The sequence below is a fragment of the Leptidea sinapis genome, chromosome 8, assembly GCF_905404315.1.
Source record: "Leptidea sinapis chromosome 8, ilLepSina1.1, whole genome shotgun sequence".
NCBI lineage: Eukaryota > Metazoa > Arthropoda > Insecta > Lepidoptera > Pieridae > Leptidea > Leptidea sinapis.
The window spans coordinates 6,443,644-6,471,242 of NC_066272.1; the positions used below are offsets into that span (position 1 = coordinate 6,443,644).

Below are 27,599 nucleotides of genomic sequence, written 5' to 3' on the forward strand. Positions count from 1 at the left end.
TATCGATAAGTTAGTGAATTACTAATTCGTGGTTTTAGATCAATTTTTTTACAATTATATGACGTATTTCCTCTACTCCATGATTTGATGAGATTTTTCTTCTAATCCACCTCGACTCAACCTTATCAGTGAAACCTCAATATATGCCAAATATTAAAATTTAATTAAAAAAAATATTTGTCTATATTTAAAAATTAAGGCTTAAATAGTTTAACTGGAATCTTACACATATTTGTTAAATAATAATTAGCTGTACCTAAGAGACACTTCAAACTATTTATTTGAATTTATCGTAGCCTCTCTTGTACGCAATTACCACAACCATATTATAGCTTTTTGCTTACTCACACCCTTATCGCAAACTGTATGGAAAAGAGCAATACTCGAATACAATTTATAAAGAAAAAAATTATTTCGATAAAATTATATAGATATGTACATGCATGCACTTGTTGAGTAACAAGATATTTTTATTGTTTACATTAATTATTCTATCATAAGTTACATCGATTAAAGGTAAATGAATCGTATGATTCATTTACCTTTTTACGTCGTAATTAAATAGTTCATTTTCAATTATATATACAAGTATATTTTCCACTACACATAAAAAATATTAATTGCATTTAAATCGGAAAATTATTCGGAATATAAGTCAAAAATGGCACAATAAAGCATAATATTTGTATTTTATTAAAAGATAATCATTATGCTTCACTTGACATCAAACGACTGGTCTCACTTGAGCCTCGACGCCCACATGCCACTTCCACTAGTTTTTTCTGTTCCGTGCGTGTAGTAGTAGGCATAATTATAGTCTCTCTACTCTCTATAGTTTATCTAGACGTCATATTCTGCATAATCTGTCAAATAATTTTTGACAATTCAATTGACATTCACTCATCTGACTTGCCTAAGTACACCGTACACGTCTCAATTAGCGAGTATCTTAGATTTTCACAATAATTTATTAATTTAATACGTCGCCGGTAAAAATTCTTGTTAGAATGGGTTACACAACTTGGCTTAACAAGATTAATTCATTTATTCTAATCACATTTGTGCTTATAATATTAGTGTTTTCTGAAGTTCCTAGGCCGCGCGGAGTCTCTTTATCGAAAGCATCGCTATATCCGCCGACAAAAGATTTTACATGTTTTGATGGTACCAATACAATTCCATTTAGCTATGTAAACGACGATTATTGTGACTGTTTTGATGGAAGCGATGAGCCTGGCACATCAGCGTGTTTGAATGGTATATTCCACTGCACCAATGCCGGACATCGACCTCAAAATATTCCCAGTTCTAGAGTGAACGATGGGATTTGTGATTGTTGTGATGGCACAGATGAGTATGCTGCACCAGACACTTGTCCAAATATATGTGAAGATCTTGGACGAGAAGCTAGGGCCAAATCACAACAGTTGGCAGATCTTCATAAACAAGGGAATTCTATCAGGCTCGAATTAATTGAGAAAGGTAATAAAAAGCGTAGTGAAATGGCTGAACAGTTAGAGCAGTTGGAGAAAGACAAAATAGAGGCTGTAAAATTAAAAGAAGAGAAGGAAGCACTGAAAAATCATCTAGAATCTAAGGAAAATGAAGCATTAAAGATCTACAGAGAAGCAGAAGAAAAAGAAAGGGAACGTAAAGCCGAACTGGAAAAGGAGAATTCAATTAAGGAGGCAACTGAACATTTTGAAAGATATGATTCTAACAATGATGATGTTTTGACTGTAGCAGAAATAAAAGTTGTTAATGTATTTGATAAAAATAAAGATGGTGAGGTTGACCAAGAAGAAATTCAATATTTCTTTGGAGATAGTGAAAGCATTGATAGGGATACTTTTATTTCTTCAACATGGTCCTTACTGAAACCTTTATTCATGATAGAACAAGGTATGTTCCGTCCTGAGGAGCAGCCTGAAAGTAATGATGAGGATATAGAAGATAATGGAGATGATGAAACACAGGATACTGAGGCTGAAGAGGAAACTGAGGACATAGATCAACATGACCTTGATGTTGATGATCATGAAACTGAAGAAAAACCATCACAGACATATGATGATGATACAAAGAGACTCATTGAAGAAGCAACTGAGGCCCGTAAGCAATTCACTGATGTTGAGCGTACAGTAAGGGAGATTGAGTCTAACATTAGAACATTCCACCAAAACTTAGAAAAGGATTATGGTCCCCAACAAGAATATGCAACATTCGACAATGAATGCTTTGAATATGAAGATAAAGAATATGTATACAGGCTTTGTATGTTTGAGAAGGTTACCCAAAAGTCCAAAGGTAGTGGAGGTGAAATTGGTCTTGGAAACTGGGGTGAATGGGCTGGAGAGAACAATAATAAATATTCAGCCATGAAATATACCAATGGCATAACTTGCTGGAATGGTCCAAGTAGATCAACAATAGTAAATATAAATTGTGGATTGGAAACAAAAATAGTGTCTGTCACAGAACCATATCGCTGTGAATATAAAATTGAATTGGTCACTCCAGCTGCATGTGATGATAATGCTTTTGCTCAACAACAGCAACAGCAGTCATCTCACGATGAGCTCTAATTGTTAATATTAGCACTAGCAACTCTGTGTGATATCCACATTAGATAGAGATCAGTTGTTTTAGTTATTCTTGTTTTTTTTTCTTTTAGTAAGATAAAAGTGATGCATACAATCCAATTGCATTTGTTTATTACATATTTATTTCTGCCGATGATAGTTTATATTGTTTCTGAGACCTATTTGAGTACACTTTTATATGATAAGTTTCTACAAAGTGCATTTTATTTTTTAATTTATTGTTTCTAGAAATAAATACAGTGTGATAAAGGCTAAATCACTTTTTTGTTTGGCTCAATATTTATAATTTTGATGTGATGAAGACTGAAATCAATATTTTGTATTAAAAGTAATCAGTGCTTTGCATTACTTTGTTTATAAAAGTGATTATACTAACCTGGTAAGAGATTGAAATGATTTTATACATTCCTTGGATGTAGAACTAGAAAGGAAAATGTAGTGTTTTGTCATTAATGATTAAATAAAGATCAAATTGTGAGTTTAGTAATGAATTAAATTGTTTTGAATTTTGTGTTTTTCTATTGATATCTGTTGTACATTTGTAGTAATATAATGTGTTGGATATGTGAGATAGATCATGTTATCTGCAAGATATGACATCAGTGTGATTCACTTAGTCATATATTTTTATTTATTTAGTAAAGTCCTCAAATGGCGACCACATACCAGAAGACACAGTGTTGGTAGGCCCCACACAAGATGGACCGACGATCACCACACACAAAAGATTGCCGGAATATGTTGGATGAGGGTAACGCAAGACCAATCGTTGTGGAAATCTTTGGGGGTGACCTTTGTCCAGCAGTAGACGTCTTCTGGCTGATGATGATGATGATAATGATGATTTTTTTTCATGTAAATACAAAGAACACTTGAATAATTTATTACATTTACTACAAACACATAAAGCTGCTTCTATTGAGAAGAACATACAGGAAATTTGAGCATAGCTCATTTTTATGATAATAATAATAATATTACAACAACTCAGATTATATTTCCATTTTTGTAGGATGATGCCATTTTTTATCAACTTGTTTTTCAGCCTTAGATTAACTACATTCTGAGCCCGGGTATTATGCCCGACCCGCTGGCTTTTATGAAGTTTTATTTAATAATTTGAAGATTTATTTATTCATTTTAAATTATACTTGTGTTGTTTGTTTGTAATTAATGTGTTAGATTTCATGCAATATGCAAGAGCGAATAAATATATACCTACAAACCATGAAGGTGGTCCCCGTAGCTTCCGAGAATCCTCGAGGACTACTTCTATAAAAACGATTTAATAAAAAATAATCTTTTTCAATTATTTAATTACAGGGAAATGTGAATTGAACCTAACTCCAAAAAACGGGCGATATAACGAACGACGACGAAAGAAAGCTAAGAAACGAAAGAGAAAGTATGTATGATGAGACGTGTGAAAGAAGGACACCTTTTTGTGGCCTTCGTTGACTAGGTAAGACCTAGGCCGGCAACGCTCCCATGTTCGTCCGAAATTGCAAGAGAGCATGGGCGCCAGTGATCATATAGGTACCTGACTAACATGCTCGTCTGTCTTTCTATTCAATGACACAATCTAATGAGACCATTTACGCTTTATACCAATACAAATTAAAAGATTAATAGCCCGCCGATAACATTAACAACTGATTGTTCCAGAGATGTTGATTACCGTTGTATTACACTCAGATACAAAACGCATAATCCACCTTTGTTGGCAATATCTCTAGAAGTTAAATGAAGCTATTAAAATTCCTGAGGTAGCTAGTCCGTAGTGGCATTATTTTGTGTAGATCTTACCACCGGTCTTCAAATATAGTCGTCACATGGTTTTTTCATGTGATGAATCGATCGTTAAATTAGACGAATGCCAGCTGCACACACGAACAAGTGTCACTAAGCATAGCCTACTGTTATTGTTGATAGACCATTAATAGTAGTATATGGTCTAAGACTCTAACCGTTCGGCTTGTGACACACACATCTTCGATTAATAAAGAGAAGTAGCATCGGTCGGCGATTACAGTATCTAATAATAGGCTAAGTTATAATTTTAACAAAAAAAATATTATGACTTTTATTATAATCAATCGTATCAAAATATGCTTTCTTATGATGTTATCATGAATTTTTGTTATTCGAATATCGTGCAGTCTTCGGGTGACGGGCGCAGTGTGATGTTATCGGGGTCTGTCCGGACTGTTTTGGGTAGACTATAACACTAGACGTTATTTTGGTTTTACTCTTATCTTATCGTACCTACTCATTTATTGGCATAAGAAACTTACCAATTTTATTTCAATTGATACAAAAGTTTAACATTTAAAATCCCTCGCGGCAACGAACCACAGATTGCCTACGATTTATCTCGGTTGGAATGTTTGTATAATAAATTTTGACGCGGTAATACATTTTCATGTGTAGCAATTTTTACGTAAATAATAATAATTAATTAATTACTTTCACAGTTATCACTTATCACGCAAAAGGCCTATTAAAAACTGGTGCGTGAAGAAATAAGAATAACACTTGAGTATTTAAAACTGGGTATTCAAATACATAGTTTTTAAAAATAATTATTGTATAATATGTACTTAACGTACGCATTCAAACGTGTATACATACGAAGTATAACTTTAGAGTTACCTATACTTCTTTAGCGTTAGAAAAAAAACTTTAAAGTAGCAAAAATGATCGGCGAAACACATTTTATTAATATATCACACACATACATGTATACCTACTGACGTATGTTTTAATATGTTAATGATTCATAAATATTTGAATATACCTAGTTACCTGGAGACAATACACTCCATAATAGTGTCAGCTAATTTGAGAGATATTTAGAAACCAACTTCATCCTGTTATTTTTGTATTACAGTGATGCGCGCGCATATTAAAATTTCACTCTCATTATTTTTTCATAACATGCCTAAAGAAGTATAACTATAGAAGGTTCTAGAATAAATGATTTTCGAAATATAATTCCATAACTAAATGCCACTCTCTGTAACGCTAAAATCTGACGCTTAGCGCGGATGGAGAGCCCGTGCGGCCAGCAGCCCGAAAGTCAGTATAAAAGCTTTGCTGCAAAAATTGCACCAGACCCCAGGAGGGATTGAATTAGCGACGGATGCTCGTAAGCCTGCAGACACCTCTACCGCCGTGTTCTATGACCATTTAGAGACCCCGCAAACTGCAGACTTTCGATCGGCCGATAGTTTGGTTGAGTTCGGCTCTTAAGTGCGCACACTGGCCCGACTAAACAGTCGGGGACAATTCACTATTAGTTTTAAATCGGCTATTGATGAGTCTGGCCGACTAAACAATCGGTGGTGTGCGCGGCTAGAAGAGCGCTGTACTGATTTAACAGTCGGCCGATAGTTTGCTGAAGGTTCAGTTTGAAGGCAATCGTGTAGCCCATCAAACTTTTTTGTCGGCCGATACCGAATCGTTATAATGTGCGCACTCTCATACATCTTCATACTGATTAAGAAACCAACCAAACTATCGGCCGATCTAAAGTCTGCTGTTTGCGGGGTCTCTAAATCTATCACTTTTTGGTTTAGGTACCCCATTTCAGTTCTAATGAGCGACAAATTTAGATACTAAGAATCAGCCAACTTTGCGTTGGTATTTATATAAGTAGGTGTTTTCCCTTGTTCGTCTTCAAAAATACAAAAAAAATGGTAATAACTAATTCGTTGTTAGGAAACATTGCCGTAATACAGGTATTTGAAAATTAAATAGACTTTCAGGCGTTCATATACTATCGATAAATATCTTGAAACACAAAACGATTAACGATGTTTTGTGTTCCAACTTAGAAAAGATATTATGTCATTTAATAGATGCGATAGTGATGTGACGCATCGTGAGCACTCGAGCGTCGCTTGGCTTTTCATCGACAGTTACTGTTAGTCGACTGGCTTACGTTGAAAGTTGAATGGTCTCAATAAAATTTAACGAACTGAAATATATTTCGATTTAAGCTTTCTATGAAATACTTTTCATGTTATTTACGGCCGTTCCCAATATACTATCTACAGATAGAGATAAATAACTACCTTCCACTGTCAGTAATTCTTATCGCCTTATATTGGAACTCGTGAATTGCAATTTCCATACAAACTTTATATCGCTGGTAAGCTCTATACGTCGTCCCATTGACAGACAGCGTGCACGGATAAGGTGAGTTACCGTCGATAAGTTTATTGGGACAGAAAAGTCAACCATAGTTACGATTTTTATTTCAAGTAAGACTGAATATTGGGAACGACCGTAAGTCAAGTTCGTATGTAACGTTATCGCTAGATTATAATAATTACCAATTTAATTTGTTATGGTAACCCGCTGTACTACGTAATTATAATGTTGATTTATGTCAAAATGCAACACTATTCAAAATAAAATAAACGAGTATTACACGCATCACAACGCACGAATGGTAGTGTGTAGGAGGGGTCTCTACTCTCGAAATGCCGTGACCATTTTGCAATATAAAATTGTCAGTAGGTACGACTTTAAATTTTGACCTTAAAATTTAAATCAATAAAAACTAGGGAAGTTTTGAAAACCAGATTTATTAAATTATGAAGTCAGCGAACTGTTTTATTTATTAGTATGGCTGTCAATGAGTGTGTGCATTTGTCTTCACGTTCCAGAAAAATAAACCCAACGAAATGAAATAAATATTTCTGAATAAGATTCCATTTATTCTCGGGATGATCTCTATTGCTGGTGGTGATCAGAGAAAAAATGATTTTATGTCTACTTTCATAAATTTTGTATTTTTTTTTAAATTTTGATTTTCCAAACTTTTTTTTTATTTGGTTGAGTTTCCGCTGATGCGGGTCTTTCGTCATGCTAGTTTAATAGTTATTGCTTATGGCAACACTGGTTTCCCTAATATATGGCATGGTGAGCGCTGACTGGACAACGCAACAAAATAACAAAGACATAATTATTTTAAAAAGTTTTTATTGGGATCATCTTTTATCATCTAACTTACAATATAAAATTCTCAAAGCAGCCCTTGTCTTTTCAAATCCTCATAAGTTTTACGATTCACAACGTTGCCAAGAGAATCTTCAAACTCTTCGTCATTTTCAGCGACAAAGCGTTCACTTTCTTTCAAATTTTTTATTTTCTCCCACACTGAAAACAAGGTAACCATTTATTTTATTCGACATACAAGTACTCTATGTAAGCAAAAAATATATACATTATCGTTAAATAGTCCAAGCGTAGACCTTTGGGTAAACTATGAGTTTTTTGGACACTTGAACCACTGTTATTATTACAGAGACAAAAAATATAGTGCAGATAACCAAACACTGCCCAGCCACATTATATCGACTATATACCGCTTTATTAAAAATTGCCCTATCTATCTGGGTCTTGCTCTGTGGTTATAAAATGGGAATTGACCATGATTTATGTGTTCCTATTCAAAAAACGCTTGAGGTTCTCCGTGGTCTCGGCCATGATAACAATATTATCGACGGATGAGGGACGCATCCTAGATGGATGATTGTCGGCAAAGAATTAGGTGTACGCGAGCGGAAGCTATCGGTAAAAAACAAACCTGTTTCATTCTAAATATTGTATACATTTAAGTTTCGATATCGAAATTATTAAAACCAAAGTAAAATGAACGCAACACTAAACCCACGCGCACCCATCAACTTTCCCACCAGCACTAAGGACAGGTATCGACTTGTAAATCCGCCATACTGGCTGCGACGTGACTAAAGCTATGGTCTCCCTATTTTACGCCGTACGTGACGTCTCGTTACGCCGTACGCTGCGTCATAATGCTAACTATATAAATGTACTGATGTGGTCTCTTGCACACGTCGTCACTGGCGTGTTGACTCCGTACGCGGCATCCGAACACCGTGCGCCGCGTCTTTTGTCATTTCGAACAATTGCAGCGTGAAGGTCGTCGCCCGCGTCACACAAAATGAACAGGTTTGAGACAAAGGAAAAGACGAGTTGTTGATTGAATCAGTATGTGCGTTGCGTCCAGACGTTTTTTTTTTTTTTATAGAATAGGAGGACAAACGAGCGTACGGGTCACCTGGTGTTAAGTGATCACCGCCGCCCACACTCTCCTGCAACACCAGAGGAATCACAAGAGCGTTGCCGGCCTTTAAGGAAGGTGTACGCGCTTTTCTTGAAGGTACCCATGTCGTATCGTCCCGGAAACACCGCACAAGGAAGCTCATTCCACAGCAAGACGTTGGAAGCCACGGCTGCTAGTCGCCGCGTACGGCATAAAATAGGAGACCATAAGCCTTAGGTCGCACACAAAGAGTTGATGCAGGTAGCCCATATCCGTACGTCATATAAAGAATAGTGACCGCACGTGGCCAGACGGTGTGCTGGCCAGTTGATATGGTACAATAGGTACTTACAAGCAAGTGCGTCTTCAATCTGCGTGACATTAGCGAAGTGCGCGGTGTTCGGGATGCCGAGACACCGCATGCCGTGAGCGTGACGCCACTCGGCGAAGTGACGCTGGAAGGCTTTCGGCCCCTTGTACGTGTAGTTGCCACAAATCTCGCACGAATAGCTGATGTTCAGACCGTGCAGCTTGTACAGCCAGTATGGGATCGGCTGAAACAAAAGAAAATTAAATTAATACCGGTCAAATGAGAGTCCCGTCGACGATAACTTAACATTAGGTGATTTTCAAAAACTTTTGTAAATGAAAGAACAGGGGCGGTAAACACTTTGCGTTGTGCCTTGCAATCTTGGTTTTGGTAATAACACACTTTGCCAAATTCCAACAGACCTACGATTACCGTTTCTGAAAAATATAATGCCTGAGAGGGATAAAAACATCTTTAACAGAGATACAGCAAGATAGAAAATGAAAACGAATCTATTGTAACTGTAACAGCCTTTGAGTGATAAGTCGTAAACAGCCACGCTTGGCATTAGATCCTTTTTATCTTTAATATTAAACCCAAACGCACACAATAACAATTTTTATTTTTAAGTTGGCTCTAATTGTGTGTTAATTAGTTCATTGTACTAGAACCAGCTAGTTGACTGTTACAGCTTGTTGGAATTTACAATATCTTGTCCCTCTTTCGTTTTCGTTACTTCTTCTTCTAACTAGTATCTCTTTTGCAAGCTATGGCAATCTCTAAGTGGGTCTACAATTTAACAATAATATGCAAGTACCTCATTTTGTTTAGTTTAATAATGATTAATTGCCATGTCGGTTATACGGTAGTATATTCTAAGTTTATGTTAGACAGCGTGTTACAAAAGAATTATGGCCCGCGGTGATGTCATACGTTCAGGTGTATGACGTCTGGTCAGGTGTGCTACTTCAGGCATAAAAGGCATTTATTTTCTCAAAATTGATTCCTTTAGAATTCTTTTTGATGTCATTTCTAATAACTACTAGATACTACTACCGCTTCGGAAACAAATGGCGCTCTGAGAGGGAAGAAGCGGCGCAATAAACTCTCCCAGCATTCTTTTTTTGGGCTCTTTTCAATAAAAAATATACAATATTCTACAGTCATTTCTATCGCTATAAAATAATCACAATCTAGTCCCAGGCTGTCCGATCATTTAGATATTCAGCAGTGGAGTAATAAGATTTACGACAGAGCCATTTTTTTTATAAAACATTAAAATTTATTTATAGATAATGCCTGAACAGTGGCTGGGACTTTATTATAGAAATGTATACATTTACCCTTAAAGCTATTATGTATCTTATGAAGCCTAGAATGCTTGTAACTAACAAGCAATCCCTTATCTCTAGTGTTATAATAATGAAAATCACTATTGAGAGCAAAAAGGTGACGATTTTTTTGATTCGTCATCCTCTTTCCTTAATAAATATAGTGATGTAACAGTTACTATGTTTTCAGAGTAAAACCGATGTGTTTTGATAACCTTTCAATCATGAGTTAATTATCCATCCCTATTAGGATCAATTTGCAAATAGGTTATCGATAATAATTGCGCTTTAAATATAAAACAATAATAATATTGGATATGTGAAAGAACAATAATAGGGAAAATGAAATGAGTGTGCAGGGATTTCCCACTATCAGTTAACATAGACAATAAGGTGAAATTTTAGAACAATTAATATTATGTTATGCTATTTTTTCCAAAAGTGTCTCAATAAGATTTTTTGAAAACCATCAATATAATATGTATTCCATAAAAATAACTAATTGGCTTAATCGTAATAAAATGAAATGGTGCAAATGGTACTATTGAACTGATTTGGAGATGGAGCCGAGTGGTAAAGGGCTTTTTGGAATTCCTAATATGAAACGGACTCATTCTTTTTTATGAGACAGAAGTACAACCGTCGCCTATATTCACCTGCAACACCAGGGGGGTTACAGAAGCGTGTACGTGCTTTTTCTTAATGTACCCATGTATAATCATTCTGACAACACCGCACACGGAAGCTCATTCCACAGTTTGGTTCAAAATGGCAGAAAAAGAGAAAGATTCGTGAAAACAGAACTGTGGAGGAACGAGGAAGTTTGTAACGTATCGTGCGAAGGTGAAATTCGGCCAAACAGGATCATATCAAACAGCACTTCGGAACATTTCCCGTGATAAATGCCGTAGAAGACACACAATTAACTGATATCAGAAAAAATAAATTTAGTTAAATATAGAACCAGGGCTGTAATCGGGCACCGATCGGTATGACCGAGATTAGTATGAAAATATCCATGCACTGTAGTATCACATCGACCACTGCAACAGCACAGTCGCTTGGATCATCCAGACAAACTCTGCCCCAAAGAAAGGATGCAAAAAAGGAACTCATATAAATCTGCTGATTTGTAATGTGAAACGCGTTTGAGGGACATTGGTGATCGGCGCCAGGAGACCAGGGACATTTTGCACAGATCGCCCTGCGTATTCTGTGACCCAAGCTATTCGTATGCCCATTGAAATGACCCGATCTGTGCAAGCACGTCGTTAACTGGTGATTGGCTGCAGGCCATGAGACGATCCATTACTGCGGACCACTATAGGACCTGCAGTTAGATGCGCAGATATGAATACAGTCTTCAAATTTGCTAAGACGGCGAGAGCAGAAATGGGGAGTACTTATTTTAACCAACACACATGATCCGGGATGACGCAAAAGATTATGCTCAATTTTGTACCCGGGGTAATATGCTGTGTCACTCGGGCGAGAAAGCTGCGTCTTTGTAAGGAATGACAACGACGGCGTTTAAGTTGGAATGGATTATAAGCATGATGCCGTGGTGAAAATGGAATGAAATTTGTGTAAAAGTGTGAAAACGATCTGAAAAGAATATATAATATATATTGGGATTATAACATCACAACTAGTATATTGGTTGTTAAAATTTAGTATATTATGGTATCACTTATGGGTGGTATGTAGGTAATTGTTAAATGTGCCAACAATAGTGGGTACCAGTGCCCAAATATACAACCTAAAACAGTTAAATGAGTTTCTTCTTACACCAACAAATCACCCCACAACGATTGATACGTTGATACTTGGCACCAAATTCAGAATGTTGTATAAATCTAATATATAAAATTCTCGTGTCATGGTGTTAAACTTTGAACTCCTCCGAAACGGCTTGACCGATTCTCATGAAATTTTGAGTGCATATTGGGTAGGTCTGAGAATCGGACAATATCTATTTTTCATCCCCCTAAATGTTAAGGGTGGTCCAAACGAAATTATTTTTTTTAACTTTCTTTTTTTAATTTGATTATGAGTCAGCATTAAAAAATACATACAACTTCAAATTTTCACCCGTCTATCGTAGATGGGTCAACCCACCTACGATCAACAGTTAATTTTGTATCGCGATTTTAATATCGGCAATAAAACGTTTGCTGGGTCATATATATTTATAATATATATTTTTGAAATTTTTGGCTAGCCTTCAATATTGCAGTGTATTCATCAACTTGATGTAATAGTTATCTTAATTGACAATAATATTATTCATTTCACTATTCTCGTTTTATCTAGCACCAACAATGTTGCATGTTATGGTCACTGATAAATATCTAAATATAGCATTGTAAGCTCGTATATTTAGCTAGATCAATACTTTACTGTAGCCATTAAGAGGACGCCGAACTTCGCAATAAAACGAACAGGGAATCGACAAACTATAGGCGGCTCTAACTGGAATGGACGTAACGCTCGCAATCTAGGTATTTCTTTCTGATTATGTAAACATGTACCTAGATATTTTAAATGTAAGGTGATGCGTTATGGAAAATATGTAGTTTAGTTACTATGTTTATCTACATCCATGCTTTAAATCCTCTATTAAAGCTAAAATTAGCTTATTGCCAACAATAAAACACCCTATGTCTTAATAACCATTACACCATCTAAACGAGTGTTGTAATGAAATTCAGTACAGCATTGTATCATCCGTTTTCATAATTTTATGGTTACTAGGACTGGGTTTTTTAATGTTAGCAGTAAGCTAACTGTTTCAGAATATTTTAGTAGATTCATATTATGGGTAGATATAGATAAAGTCTTGTATGCAACGTATTAAAACATTTATGTGATACTATAATCACTCTGCTTCGCCTCGTGTGATAAACCCACATTCGTGTTTTAATACTCCTTATTACCCAACAGTTGCATAAATAATTAAAAAACTTGCTTGTTCTGTAGGAGCTAACCAAAGTAACGGAAGAACAGTGGTGTATGCTGGAGATGGTGGTAATATTTAGTTTTACCAATAAGCGACGAGCAGGACGTTCAGCTGATTGTAATAGATACGCCCTGCCCATAGCAATGGAATGCCACGCAGGATTCTTGAAAAATACAAAAATTCTGAGCGGCACTTTAATTGCGCTCGTCACCATGATTCGCCCTTCAGATCGCAACACAATAATGCTTACACATTACTGCTTCACGGCAGAAAAAGGCCCCGTTGTGGTACCCATAATCTAGCCGGCATCATGTGCAAAGGAGCCTCCCACTGGTGATAATATGAATATAATATACAATTAATTTAAATTAGCATGCAAAAAGTTTCTTCAAACTTAAAAAATCCTTAACATTATAAAAGACATTGTCCATTAACCATTTAAACAGGAGTCCAGTAAATTGTTTCTGTGATAAGATTTTTATTTCTAGAGGTCGATGATTGAATAATTTTACACACATTGCATAGCTACTATTTAGGTACAATTTTTACATTCTGGGACAGTGGCCATAAACCAGTCTATCCGGTAATCTAGCCTACTACTAGCTTCATAAGATACATAATAGCTTTAAGGGTAAATGTATACACTTCTATAATAAAGTCCCAGCCACTGTTCAGGCCTTATCTATAAATAAATCTAAATGTTTTATAAAAAAAATGGCTCTGTCGTAAATCCTATTACTCCACTGCTGAATATCTAAACGATCGGACAGCCTGGGACTAGATTATGATTATTTTATAGCGATAGAAATGACTGTAGAATATTGTATATTTTTATTGAAAAGAGCCCAAAAAAAGAATGCTGGGAGAGTTTCTTGCGCCGCTTCTTCTCTCTCAGAGCGCCATTTGTCTCCGAAGCGATAGTAGTATCTAGTAGTTATTAGAAATGACATCAAAAAGAATTCTAAAGGAATCAATTTTGAGAAAATAAATGCCTTCTATGCCTTTTACTATTTAGTCAGTATTTTTTTGCCATCTATCAAAATATATATGCCCACAGAGTAAACTTCTAAATTTAAATTGGACCACTCGTTGCCACAGACCGAGATACACTGGGGTGATAAACATATTAATTAAATTAATTACTTGTAAGTTTCTTTTTATTTGTTTATTTATTTCACTGTTCTTTTTTCTTTTTTTATTTTTCTTTTTGAATTGTTTTAGGTTACCTATAGTCAGTTATTATTTTATTTTATATTATCTTTAAGGCGACGTCACCAAATGGCCCAACGGAAGACCAGCACTGGTTTTCGAACCAGCAAATATTCTAAGTTGGGACCCCTTTGTGGCGTATAGAAAATAATATTCCATAATTTTATTTACTATATTTTTTTTAAGTTTTTTTGTATTTAGTTATAATAATATTGACACACTTTTACACAAAATATATTGCCCCAAATTAGGCATATAGCCTTTGTTATGGGTTGCAACACAACAATATATTTAATACAATATACTTACTTAAACATACATATATACATATAAACATCCACGACTCAGAAACAAACATCCATATTCATCATATAAATGCTTGCACCTACCGGGATTCAAACTCGGGACCTCTAGCTTAGTAGGAAGGTTCGCTAACCACTCGGCAATTCAGGTCGTCAATTAATAACACTTTAACGTCACAAATAAAAAATTTCTTTCTTTCTTTCTAATTCGAGTACTTACTTTTCCATCCCAACCCAATGGCAAGTTCTTGGGGTTGTACGGCACCTCATCATCATCAGAGTCGATGTCTCCCGCGGCGGACGCGTCACTCTCGTCTTCGCTCTCGTCACGTCTCTCGCCGGCCGCACGAGCCGCTCTGCGCGTCACGTTCTCTATGGTGGCAGCTCGTGTGATACTTACTATGTTCGCAAATCTGCAATATTATAGAATAATCTATACTAATATTATAAAGAGGAAAGATTTGATTGTTTGTTTGTGTGCATTGAATAGGCTCCGCAACTACTGCACCGATTTGAATAACTCTTTCACTTTTAAAGGATTAAAACGCGTGTAATTGTAACGGTTTTACATTAGATGTTTGCGTAAAAGTTACATTTTTATTTTAGGTAACCCGACGTTTCAAGACCTTTCCAGATCTCGTTTTCAGGGGGACTTGAAATGAGTCAAAGATAGTATTTGTCATAGTTGTCATTATGAAGTTTAGCGCCATTAATTTCATCGGAGGTGGTATTTGCTGTACACAGATGGTTTTTGGCAAAATTTACGCAAACATCTAATGTAAAACCGTTACAATTACACGCGTTTTAATCCTTTAAAAGTGTTTTATTTAAATGTGAAACACTCGTGTTAATCAAAGAAAATACTATTCTTTCACTGTTGGGAAGCTACATTATCCCCGAGTGTTATGGGCTATGTTACAAAAAACAAAAAATTAGGGATCCCTACTAAAAGTCCAGTAATGTAACGCAAGGTGTAAAAATACGTACGCGAACGACGTCGCGGGGTATCAGCTGGTAATATATATACTAGTCAAAACAAAATAAAGGCCACTTGATTGTTTTGGCCTCGCTAGCGATAATTTATTTTTTATGCATTCTCAAGTAGCTGATACTTTATTGTGGTGTTACCTTATTTGTTTACACACTTTTTTTGAGCATTCCACCCGCATAATTGTTTAAAGTGGGTAATTTTAGATAATTTATTGCAACCACTTGATTCTACCCGATTTTAAGACGGATTTCAACTCAGTCAAATTGACGATTCTCTCAGGAACACTGTAAATTTCGCTTGACCAGTGGCTGAATTAACATTTTAAAAATGTTATGCCGAGAAATCAAAGTCATATGGACTTGCCAACCGTAACTAGGGCCGTAACATTGCTTCAAGAAGGCCATTCGCAGCGTTCTGTGGCGTTGCAGCTGGGTTTTTCCCGGCGAGCGATCCAGAATGTTTGGAATCGTTTTCAAGAGACTGGGAGACTAACCAGGAGACGGGGATCTGACAGAGTTCGAGCAACTACAGCACAGGTGGACCGCTACGTGCGCTTGACTGCGCGTAGAGAACGCTGTATTGTAACAGCCCGTTCGTTACAAAACCGTTTGCAGCAGGCGACCGGTACACGTGTTAGTGATCAAACTATTAGAAATCGTTTACACGAAGACCAGCAGTTCTCCAGGAGACGTGTAGTGCGGATACCATTAACAAGTGCTCATCGTGCAAACCGATTATCATTCGCAAGGCAGCATCTGGCGTGGGATATGAATGATTGGAGGACTGTATTGTTTAAGGATGAGTGCAAAGTTATTTTTTTTAGTGATGAACGTCGCATTAGGGTCTGGAGGCGTGAAGGTGAGCGATTTTCGGATGCTTGCATCCATGAAAGTGACAGATTTGGGGGCCCCAATGTTATGGTATGGGGAGGAATCTCTATGTCAGGCAGAACCGAGCTGGTACCTAATTCTAAACGAAGGCACAATAACAGCTCAACGTTATATCGAAGAGGTCATAAGACCCCATGTGGTCTCATATGCACATAGAATCGGCGCAAGATTCCATCTGATGCACGATAATGCTCGCGCTCATACAGCTAGGGCCACCAGAGAAGCCCTAGAGGAGGCTGGTATACAGGTGTTGGCCTGGCCTGCAAACAGTCCGGATCTAAATCCCATTTACTTTTACTTAAATGTTCGAAGCACAAACCAACCCGTGCACAATGAAAGACAGCTATTAAACGTTCTGAAATCAAGCTGGGAACAAATTCCTCAAGAAACAGTGGTACACCTGGTGGAGAATGTACCTTCTAGGCTTCAAGAGTGCATTAGTAATCGAAGACGGCATACTAGATATTGAGGAAAGTCATAAATCAATAAACATTTTATGTTTTTTTTTTCTGAATTTTTTTCCTCACTAATTATTTTTACAAAAATGTCAATATTTAGAAAAAGTGGAGCAAATTTCTTTTTTTAATAGAATGCAACATTATTTTATGCTGTCTACAATAAAAATCAATCAATTTATCCAACTGAAACATTGATCAACCTTTAAACCTCAAGAATTCATGAGAATACTGTAAAAACGTGGTGGCCCTTATTTTGTTTTGACTAGTATATAATAATATCATATTGACACACTTTCACACAAATTATCTTTAGCCAAACGAATTTAATACTTAATATACTTACTTAAACATATATCTATAATGTATCTATACACATAAATAAAATTAGAGTGTATGTTTGTAATATTGAAATAACCGTTTTTTCGACATGTATATGAATATATTCGGTACATACACCAAAATAACATTCGTCTGTTTGTTCCGGCTAATGTCTGAAATGGCTGGACCGATTTTGACGGGACTTTTATTGGTAGGTAGCTGACGTAATAAGCAGTAACTTAGGCTACGTTTATTTTAGAAAAAATAAAGTAATCTTGCAATGTCCAAGAAACGGTCTAATTCTAAAAATAAGTTTGCCGGGCTAGTAATGAAAATAGTCTATGTTTGAGGCGCAATTACGCCTAAACCACTGACCGCATCGACATGAAACTTGGCAAGTCGTTGAGTCACTTGAGTCTCGTGCCAAAATTTGGCAAGTCAACATCTCCTGAGGATGCCTCGTGTAGAGGCGAAACACGCGCTGAATTGATTGAAGACGTATCTTAGCGGAATTTACACTCAAGAAGGCTCATGAGATTTGAATAATTATGGATTTCTGCGAAATAACGCTTACTTCAATAAAATTAAATTAAAAGTCTATAGGCAGCAGTTATCACTTGCAAACATTAATGACCCTTGTATATTACCGTTACAAATACAGTTGTTCATAAACATTACAATAATTATACAAATGATTTAAGGTTTCTTTAGTGTTAATTCCGCCAATATTTGTTTTTAAAACAATTCGACACGTGTTTCGCCTCTACCCGAGGCATCCTCAGGACGTGTTGTCTCGCCAAAATCTGGCACGACACATCAGTCTCGTGCCATATTGGCGGAATTAACACTAAAGAAAACTTCAATAATTTGTATAATTATGGATTTACGCAAAGTAACGCCTAATTCAATCAATTTTATTACAATAATTGTCAACTATAGATTTGTTGTTTAACTAAAAACTTTAAAATGTTAAAATTGTTCTAACAATACCTGTATACTTGTGCTTCGATGGCAGCAATATCTTTTTGCCTCTGCTGTGTCGAAGCCTTAGCTTTATTGGCACCTTTCTTTGCGACTAGTGACTTGTCTAAAGCAGTTTGCCCCTTTGTACTGAATAGTCTGCAATAAATTAATGTTATTTACTATTTTTTTATGGAAAAGGAGAGAACAAACGAGCGTACAGGTCACTTGGTGTTAAGTGATCACCGCCGCCCACATTCTCTTGCAACACCAGAGGAATCACAGGAGTGTTGCTGGCCTTTAAGAAAGGTGGACGCGCATTTTTTGAAGGTACCCATGCCGTATCGTCCCGGAAACACCGCACAAGGAAGCTCATTCCACAGCTTCGTAGTATGTTTTTTTTATAGAATAGGAGGACAAACGAACGTACGGGTCACCTGTTGTTAAGTGATCACCGCCGCCCATAATCTCTTGCAACACCAGAGGAATCACAGGAGCGTTGCCGGCCTTTAAGGAAGGTGTACGCGGTTTTTTTGAAGGTACCCATGTCGTATCGTCCCGGAAACACCGCACAAGGAAGTTCATTCCACAGCTTTGTAGTATGTAGAAGAAAGCTCCTTGAAAACCGCAATGTGGAGGACCGCCACACATCCAGATGGTGGGGATTATATTTATCTTATTGCCTTGAGTTCTACACCATTTAATCCACCATTAAAATGAATTCATGGTTAGATAGTGAAATTGTATAGATTGTAGGAAATTAATTGATTATCCACAGATATTATGTTTTTTGTAAGTACACACAGCCCTGGTCTGTACAGAGGACTTGGTGACACAATAATGTCATTGTTTATGTTTTAAGCAAGAAAAGGCTCGCTGTTTCGGTTGAAAAAGAGACGTTTGCCCATTTTAAAATTACGTGCGTGCATTGATTGCGAAAAGCTTACATGTCGCACGAAAATTTCGAAATATCAAAACTGAATTAAGGTTGACGCGTCTGACAGTTTAATATCTAATATATATAAATTAGATGACACGTTGTTTGTCCGCGATGGACTCCTAAACTAATGAACAGATTTTAATGGGGATTACTTCATGGAATGCAGTTTGGTCCAACTTGAGAGATAGGATTAGTTTTTATTTCGATTTGGGACCCATAATTATTTTTATTTTCAATATTTGTTTTGTATGGACATATTTTCAACGAGAGAATTTATTGACGCACGGTTTGACAGTTCCGCTGTGAAACAATTTCATTATAACATCAGGGAGCATTTTTTACGAAATCATTCTTGATGTTTTGAAATATTATTGGCAAATTCCTATAAAACAGATTTTTTTTTATTATCTCCTACAGAACAACGTCTGTCGAGTCAGCTAGTAATAGATAAAATTATAATTTAAGTTACAAAAGTTTAAAAACGATTATGGAGTCGGAAATAATACATAAATCGTCGCATTTGTAATACAAAATAGTATGTGCAACTCGTGTGACGTTGTCGATTGCTCGCGGAAGCGAAGTTGAGCGGTCATTCGGTTGAGTCAGACAACTTGTCTTAATTTTCCACTTATGACTTGTGCTCCATAATATAATCCACTACTTACTAAAAGCTATTTCAAACTAGCTCTTAATGTTTTTATTGCATACCTTTGAGCTCGTTCTTCCAATGTGCCACCACACTTGAGCCCAAGAGCCAGGAGAGCTGATTTAAGTCTGTCCAACCCGAGAGATGCCAACTCCTCCCAAGATGAAAATGCTGATAAGTCTAAATGAGCTCCAATATTTGTCAGAGCACCTCCAGTCTCTTTCTGCAATTATAAGAATTGAAGATGTTAATTTGAGAAGTGACGGAAATTAATTTAAAACTAACAAATTATATAGATTTGATAGAGTGACATCTTAAGTCCATTTCCTGATGTGCAATTATTGGGGTAGAGAAGGTTATCAACTGTAAAATGTAGATCCTGTAGATGGAGCCACAAGCTGAGAGTTGAACAAGACATAACAAGATTTACGAACCATACGTCACTCCAACAGTTGGCTCAGTGGAAGAGCGTTTGGACGGAACCCGAAAGGTCGCGGGTTCGAGTCCCGCATCGTTCATAAGTTTTGGTTACAAATTTAATTTAATACATATTATATCTTAACAGTAAATATTAAGTATGATATTTGGCAAGGAAGATATTATGCGAGTACTGATTTACAACATACGTCTGCCACACAATGGACCCGACATGTGCGTTATGAATCCATGGCAATGCTTAGAAGTCGTAAAGACAAGTTTAATGATCATTTCAGCCGGAAGACATCCACTGCCTGACAAATGCCTCACATAGTTAGCAACCACTTCTGCATTCCATATGTTGTTTATTGATTATTAAGCAAATTATAATATAATAATAAGATGTATAGAATGGTTTTCATTTACTGACCTCCTAATGACACCTCAGAATATAGTTATAATAACATTGTATAATACATAATATGTGACAACACTTACTGGCCATCCAGGAAATGTTCCAGCTTCCCATTGTTTCACAAACTCTTGATGAGCCAACGCCATTTCTTGTGCCTGGTCTAACAAAGGCTTCACACGACTGACAAAGTCCTTCAAATATGTCAGAAAGGCACGAATGTAGTTTCTATAGTCGCTGTTCTTGCGTTCACGGGGTATATCAAATAGATGGTCACATATACTCAGATATGTAATGTAGTCAACTTTCTGAAATAAATTAATTATTAAGATAAAAATTTGTAATATTAACAAAATATATTTTATATTTAACTGATTTCAATTTAGCGAACTACCTAGAACTATTACATTGTGTTTTTTTTTCGGTAATAAGTTAATGCGTTATTTAAATTATGTATAAGTACCTCATTTGATATAAATATTTGTAAGCTTCATAATAATTGCATGCTGTATCTACCTTAAACGATAATGCATTTAGAATTAACTTTAGATTAAATATTTTACAATTGCTTGAATTAATGTAATGATCACTGGTGGATCGAATAAATAAATAGTGTACTATCGAAATATTATTGTGTATTTACACTCATAGGCACAATTAACCGCCCACCTATATTACTCGTTACCCTGTTTGTTAATATTAACTTTGTCTTATCAACTGTTTGGTTTTTTATTAAGTGGGTACTCTAGCAATAAATTAAACACGTACCTATACTTTCATTCATAAGTTTTTGGAATTTAGTTGTTGTTTGACATTATTGCAGTTGTGTTACTGCGTTAACATTTCCTTTTCTGTTCTGCCTTAGTGTGCGAATATTGTTTAATTTGATATTGTAGTGTCTGCGCATTGTTTCAACGGACAATGGTTCACTGAAAAAAATGCCATTCGATGCAACTGGTGTAGCCAGGGCAGTGGCATTGGCAGATGCTGTGTACAGCCAACGTTTCATCGCTCGTACACTCGGTGTACCTCGAACTACGGTACGAGATGCTCTCAGACGAGAGAGTCTTTCGGGAGACAGGCCTATACACCCGCAGGCCAGGTCAAGGTCAATATCTATGCACTTCAACACGAGATGACCATTTCGTTATCAGCAAGGTGTTGAGAAATCGCTATTCAAGCTCGTGAAGCTCTTTTTGAGGTGAGAAATTTCAGTGTAAGCGAACATACCATTAGAAGAAGACTGGCAGAATTAAACCTGAGGGCTTTTCGTCCAGCTCGCGTCCCACAGCTGCTCGCACAACATCGTAGAGCTAGACTTGGTTTTGCGCGAGAATATGCTGACTGTACTATGGAGGTATTAAAGGACGTACTCTTCTCAGATGAGAGTTGAATAGCCTTAAGAGGTCCGGATGGATGTAAACCTGTCTACAGGCGTCAAAATGAAAGGTTTGCTCCGTGCGCTATAACGGAAACAGTGGGTTCCATAATGGTTTGGGGTGGTATCTCTTACGAGGCTCGTACTGATCTTGTTATGTTTGATCGAGGTAGTGTAAACGCTCAAAGGTACGTGGTAGATGTCCTTCAAATCCATGTCATACCTTTCGCACCGTTCATTGCCGAAAATTTCAAATTAATGCATGATAATGTACGTTGCCATACTGCAAGATCCGTCAGTGAATAACTAAATGAGGTCGGGATTTAAGTTTTACCATGACCGGCACGCAGTCCCGATCTTAACCCAATTGAGCACATTTGAGACAACCTTAAAAGCGTGTCCAAGCAAGAGTACCAGCCCCTTCGACCTTAGGGGAGCTCAAAACAGTTGAGGTAGAGGAGTGGCACAATATCCCCCAAATGGACATTCAACATAACATGGATGGATTGGCAAACCGGCTTCAAGAAATCATAAAGGCCAGAGGTGCCGCCTCAGGCCTCAGGCCACTCATTAAAAAAATTTATATTTTTTTTTTAATTTTCATTGAATATTTTAAAAAATCGTTTTTTTGTTAGCATCCTTTAATAAACGAGTTTTTTTTCAATAAGTATTTTTATTGTTTCTTTTTCCTTAAAAATAGTTTTTTAATATACCTATCATTAAATACGGTCTAAATTTGACAGTTTCTGCAAGTTGAAAGAAATACAAGATGGGCGATTAATTGTTCCTGTGAGTGTATAAAATGTTTGAATAATGAACTCAAATAGATCCACAAGTTAGCAATCAAAAAGTGGCTTGAAGTGTGTGTTGCTGATCAGTTGCACATCATTAGATAATAATGTGATAGCTGAGGTCAATAACCTACTGGCAAGTGCCCTATGATTGCCAGTTAATGGATGACATAAAAAAAACTCATAATATAGCAGCCAAAAGCTGTTCTAAACAGATGTTGTCAGATAAACACATCCACATACAAGTGAGATGGTTAACTAACAAGTTCAGACTTCCTCATAAACACTGAACGAATTGATTAAAATTAACAAATTTAAATCTGAGCAACCTAAAGCTTCAAACTAGACTGAGCTAACTGTTTCTTCAAAAACACCAATGTAATTGGAATTTTGGCGATTCAAATATTTAACTTAGCCACCCAGACGCAGCGCGGATCGAACCCTGAAGTCGCGCCAAAAGAGTGTTACTTCAGACACTATAATAGTCCAAATTTAGCCATCTGTTTCTGCCCCCTTACCAATCCTCCTACCATAGTTTCTTAGAAAACTAATAGACTAATCAAAAATGTTATAACTTTTGAGTTACCTCTATTCCTTTCAAATTGATATATTTATCATAGCATTCATGTAAGTCCAGATATTTTCCATAACCCTCCTCATCAGTAAACTCAACGGGTGCTGAAAACAAATAAGCTATAACATTAAAAATTCATATTTAAATCCATAGGTCCACAGCTTATATCAATCAAAGAGCACTAAATCATGCTCCTCTTCATAAGGCTTGGCGAAGGCAAATTGGTTATGAAGAAGAGAGGATTATGGAAAGAGTATGACTATATTTCAAACCGGCCCTTTTAAGCATTTTAGTGTATTACCCCAGTATCAGCTCAAACAATTTGACCACGACACAGAGCTGCTCGGATTGTTGTACACATGTCGCTTCATTGTGTACTCATTTACTCAGGGAGGTAACCCCATACTAAATAAAGCAAACTAATGGGTTATAGTAAGCTAATCCCTCGCTTATTCAAATTTAAATGATTGATAAGAGAAAGCCACGAGATAACATAGAAATTGCACTATTGAAGCAATAATAATATGAGATGTAGTTGTACTACCCCCGACAAAGACTGTACATACACTGTTAGTTATAATATAATAACCAAAATTACTTACTAGTAAAATCTTCCGAAGGATTTTCTCTCAATTTTGCCATTTCTTCAAATTCTACAGACATTGGGACACAAATCTAAAACAAATTTAATTTTAATTAAGAAATATATTTTAATTGAATAATAATTATAATTTGTTGTAATATAATATATGTTGGTCTCAGTGAGTCATACATCTTTGTGCCGTTTGGTGTCGAGACACTTGGCCCGTGGGGCCAGAGGCGCGGAGAATGTTCAAAATACTATATTCGCGCCTCGATAAGGCTGGCTGCTATTTTGGTCAACGGATCAGCCTTGCTATCCGACGCGTTAATGCTGCCAGTATTCTTGGTACGCTTCCACGTACTGATAGTTTTAATTTTATGTAGTCTTAGTATTGTAAATATAGTTATAAGATTTGTTTTATTTGAATAATAAATGTATTTTAATAAATCAACATTGTAATATAAGATGCTATATATGGGTTACTCACCTCATTCGGATGCTTTCTATGAAATTCCTTTATCTGTTTAAGCCTTGTATAAAATTCTGAAAATTCACTTGGTCCGGACAGTGCAGCAATCTCCTCCTTCCTCAGGCCATCTTTATCTTCATATAAGTCTTTAAGCCTTATGGTTGATTCAATATATCTCTATAAAATAATACTCGGAGGATTTAAAATAGTAATACATTTAATTAAAAAAAAAAAGTAAAGTGATGAGATATGAGTAAGATATTCATATTCTCTGGATTCTTAATTGAACCCATAATAATATGTGGAATCACAATTGCGCTAGTCACTATAAGATGTTAATTTTAACAAGCACAGTAATTTCACCAGCAACTGGGCTCTTTAAATGCATATGATGCAAAGAATCCTCCCATTGTTAAAATAAATGTTATGTTACTAGAAAAAAATAAATAAATTAATAATTACTACTACTACTTAATAGATACATATTCAACTTTGTTTTTGGCAACTGGGTGAGTTTTATTTATCAAAAAAAAAACTGTAAAAATATTGCGAAATTCATTTCATTCATAATAACTTTATATTAGTTTTAAGAAATAACTATTTTTATAAGGACTCTATGCTGGGTCATGTGTATACACAGATGAAGTCGCAGGTATCAGCTAGTATGTAAAAAAAACATTTTGCCAAGTAAGAACCAATAGTAAGGAAATAGTCAATAAGCACAAACTCAATAAATACTTATATGTTAATGTTATGTTTTATGATAACAATGTTGATGGTACATCAGTGAAAAGGGACACTACATCAATATTGTCATTTGACCATTATTTATTGTTAACGATTAAGAGCTCCTTGAATTGATGAATAAAATGTGTCGAGACTCTTACAAAGCTTGTGGTTTCTCCAGTGTCAGTCTGCGATACTATAGATACTTGCCATGTCACATTAGCTTCTGTATGTAGGCAAGTCTATTACACTTATAATTGAATATAACAGCTACTAGTTTATGATGTGGGTTCAAGGGATGCAAACACTTATTTTCTCTATCTGAGAGCATGGATTAGAACTTATTCAATAGTAAAGTTACATATCTGCCCCTTTAAATTTTGTAGGGGAAAATTTCTCAATGAATATGTTCGTTTCCGCGTCGTTATGATACTGTATGTATTGATTATATAAATGTCTGGTTTGCAATGCACATACTACACCTAATTTGTGGACAACACTTCTGAAATGTGAATTACTATTATTGTAATTCCAGCAGTGTATTAAATTGTTTTTAACCTCATTAAATTTCAATAGAATTTCTAGTTTATGGACGTCTTTGACCATTAACCTCCTGTCTACTGCCGTTGCCATATGGCAACCCCATGAGACCACCATTTAGTACTCTGTTATTTGTTTAACACACAAGACATTAATGACAAATAAGTTAATGATTTATAATTGCTAATCACAGGAGTCTGGACAGCCTTTAGTATAGTGTGTCTTTGTGTCCAGAAAACACAACTCAGGGTTAAATTTAAGATAGAATCTGGGTCTATTTAAGACAAAATATGACATACAGTGACATTATAGGCTTTGAAACACAACATCACAGTTATTTAAGTCTATAAGTTTTCAGATGATATTAGCATTGTGATCATAAGATTAGAAGTTTTATCAATTTGGTACTCACATCATGTAAATTCTTCAAACGATGATCACTATTGATAGTTTCCCGATGCTGAAATACAAGTAGGGTTAGGGTATAGATTACTTTGGAGAATAAAGACATTAAATATATGTAAAGGATAACTTAACGTCACAATTCTAAAGTAAATATAGAGCTTTTGTCGAATTTTTAAATAAACTTTATGTTAACTTTCAGTCTGTTACTGAAAACACTTACTCCTGCTTTTTTATGAAGGATTTCTTTAACCATTCCATCCATAGTTCGTTCTCGTTCTTCATGATAGCTTCTTTGCTGTTCTAAAATGGTGTCCATTGCAAGATATTAACGTAAATAAGTTTTCTTTTTAATCTAACCACCAATATTTATTATGCTTGCTGTAGTTAAAATCCGTAGACTTTTTTCAAGTGGAATCAATCTATTGTTTAACTTTATTTATATTTATTCATTCGATATTTTTTAAATTTAAAATTTTACACGATTGAAGCTTTTCAATTATCTTCAAAATAATTAAGAATTATTATTGTAGTAATAGTAACAATACGGATTGAATACGGATTATTATTGTAGATGACAGAAGAGTAAATCAGCGGTAGCCTAGCGAAACTCTATAAGAAAAAACCGATTGTATGAAACGTGCAGACATTCAATAGATTGACAGATGGCGGCTATAATCTTGTAAAAAATAGAATATTTCACCCTTGAGAATCGTCATTCAATTATTTTGTTTGAAATTTTTTTTTTAAAACAAAATAATCGAATTTTAATTAATAATTATTTTATTTAATTAATAAATAAATTTAACAAAAAACAACCGACTTCAAAAACACTATTCCAAAACAATAAATATAATATGCACTAAAAAGTATTAAAATAATTGCGTATTTTTATAGAATATAATTAATAAATATGATTATAGTTATTTTTGGAATCGGTGTCCTTCATGCTTCACGACTGAAGCACATCTCACCTATAACTTTGTGTGTAGTGACACGCCTATCTTGTTAGACACCGACTCCAAAAAATACAATAATCGCAACTACAGTTAGATTTATTAATTAGATTAAAGTATAAAAATAATTCCGTATTTTTATACTTTTTAGTGCATATTATATTTATTGCTTTTGAATAGTGTTTCTGAAGTCGGTTGTTCTTTTGTTAAAAAATTTTTTTTTTTGATTTTTAGTGAATTTTATTGAAGTATCAATTCAAATTAGTTTGTGTACTCACTAAATAAGAATTTGTTTAAATATATGTAGATATAATAAATTTTTCAATGCAGGAATGAACGTAAGCGCTTAATTGAAGAG

General features: G+C 35.6%; 2 protein-coding genes across 2 annotated transcripts; one reads left to right on the forward strand and one right to left on the reverse strand.

Annotated features, from left to right (window-relative positions):
• The first annotated feature begins 908 nt into the window (after positions 1-908).
• Positions 909-3,109, forward strand: LOC126965787 (glucosidase 2 subunit beta). Its single transcript, XM_050809554.1, has one exon. The coding sequence runs from the start codon at positions 1,008-1,010 to the stop codon at positions 2,583-2,585; it is 1,578 nt and encodes a 525-aa protein (XP_050665511.1). The 5' UTR covers positions 909-1,007; the 3' UTR covers positions 2,586-3,109.
• Positions 3,110-7,575: 4,466 nt separating this feature from the next.
• Positions 7,576-26,871, reverse strand: LOC126965788 (splicing factor 3A subunit 3). The gene is made up of 11 exons (XM_050809555.1): positions 26,509-26,871; positions 26,296-26,343; positions 24,636-24,794; positions 24,168-24,240; positions 23,578-23,669; positions 20,909-21,130; positions 20,056-20,216; positions 18,438-18,566; positions 15,011-15,203; positions 9,032-9,233; positions 7,576-7,769 (listed from the first exon to the last, which is right to left on the reverse strand). The coding sequence occupies exons 1-11, from the start codon at positions 26,602-26,604 to the stop codon at positions 7,636-7,638; spliced, it is 1,509 nt and encodes a 502-aa protein (XP_050665512.1). The 5' UTR covers positions 26,605-26,871; the 3' UTR covers positions 7,576-7,635.
• Positions 26,872-27,599: the final 728 nt, after the last annotated feature.

Excerpts from the sequence above, each read along its gene's own strand:
- LOC126965787 (XM_050809554.1), top strand. The coding sequence starts at position 1,008 with ATGGGTTACACAACTTGGCTTAACAAGATTAATTCATTTATTCTAATC.
- LOC126965788 (XM_050809555.1), bottom strand. The coding sequence starts at position 26,604 with ATGGACACCATTTTAGAACAGCAAAGAAGCTATCATGAAGAACGAGAA. Across the intron at positions 23,670-24,167 it reads TCCTTCGGAAGATTTTACTA|CACCCGTTGAGTTTACTGAT; the intron begins GTAAGTAATTTT and ends ATTTGTTTTCAG. Across the intron at positions 20,217-20,908 it reads GAACATTTCCTGGATGGCCA|AAAGAGACTGGAGGTGCTCT; the intron begins GTAAGTGTTGTC and ends TTATAATTGCAG.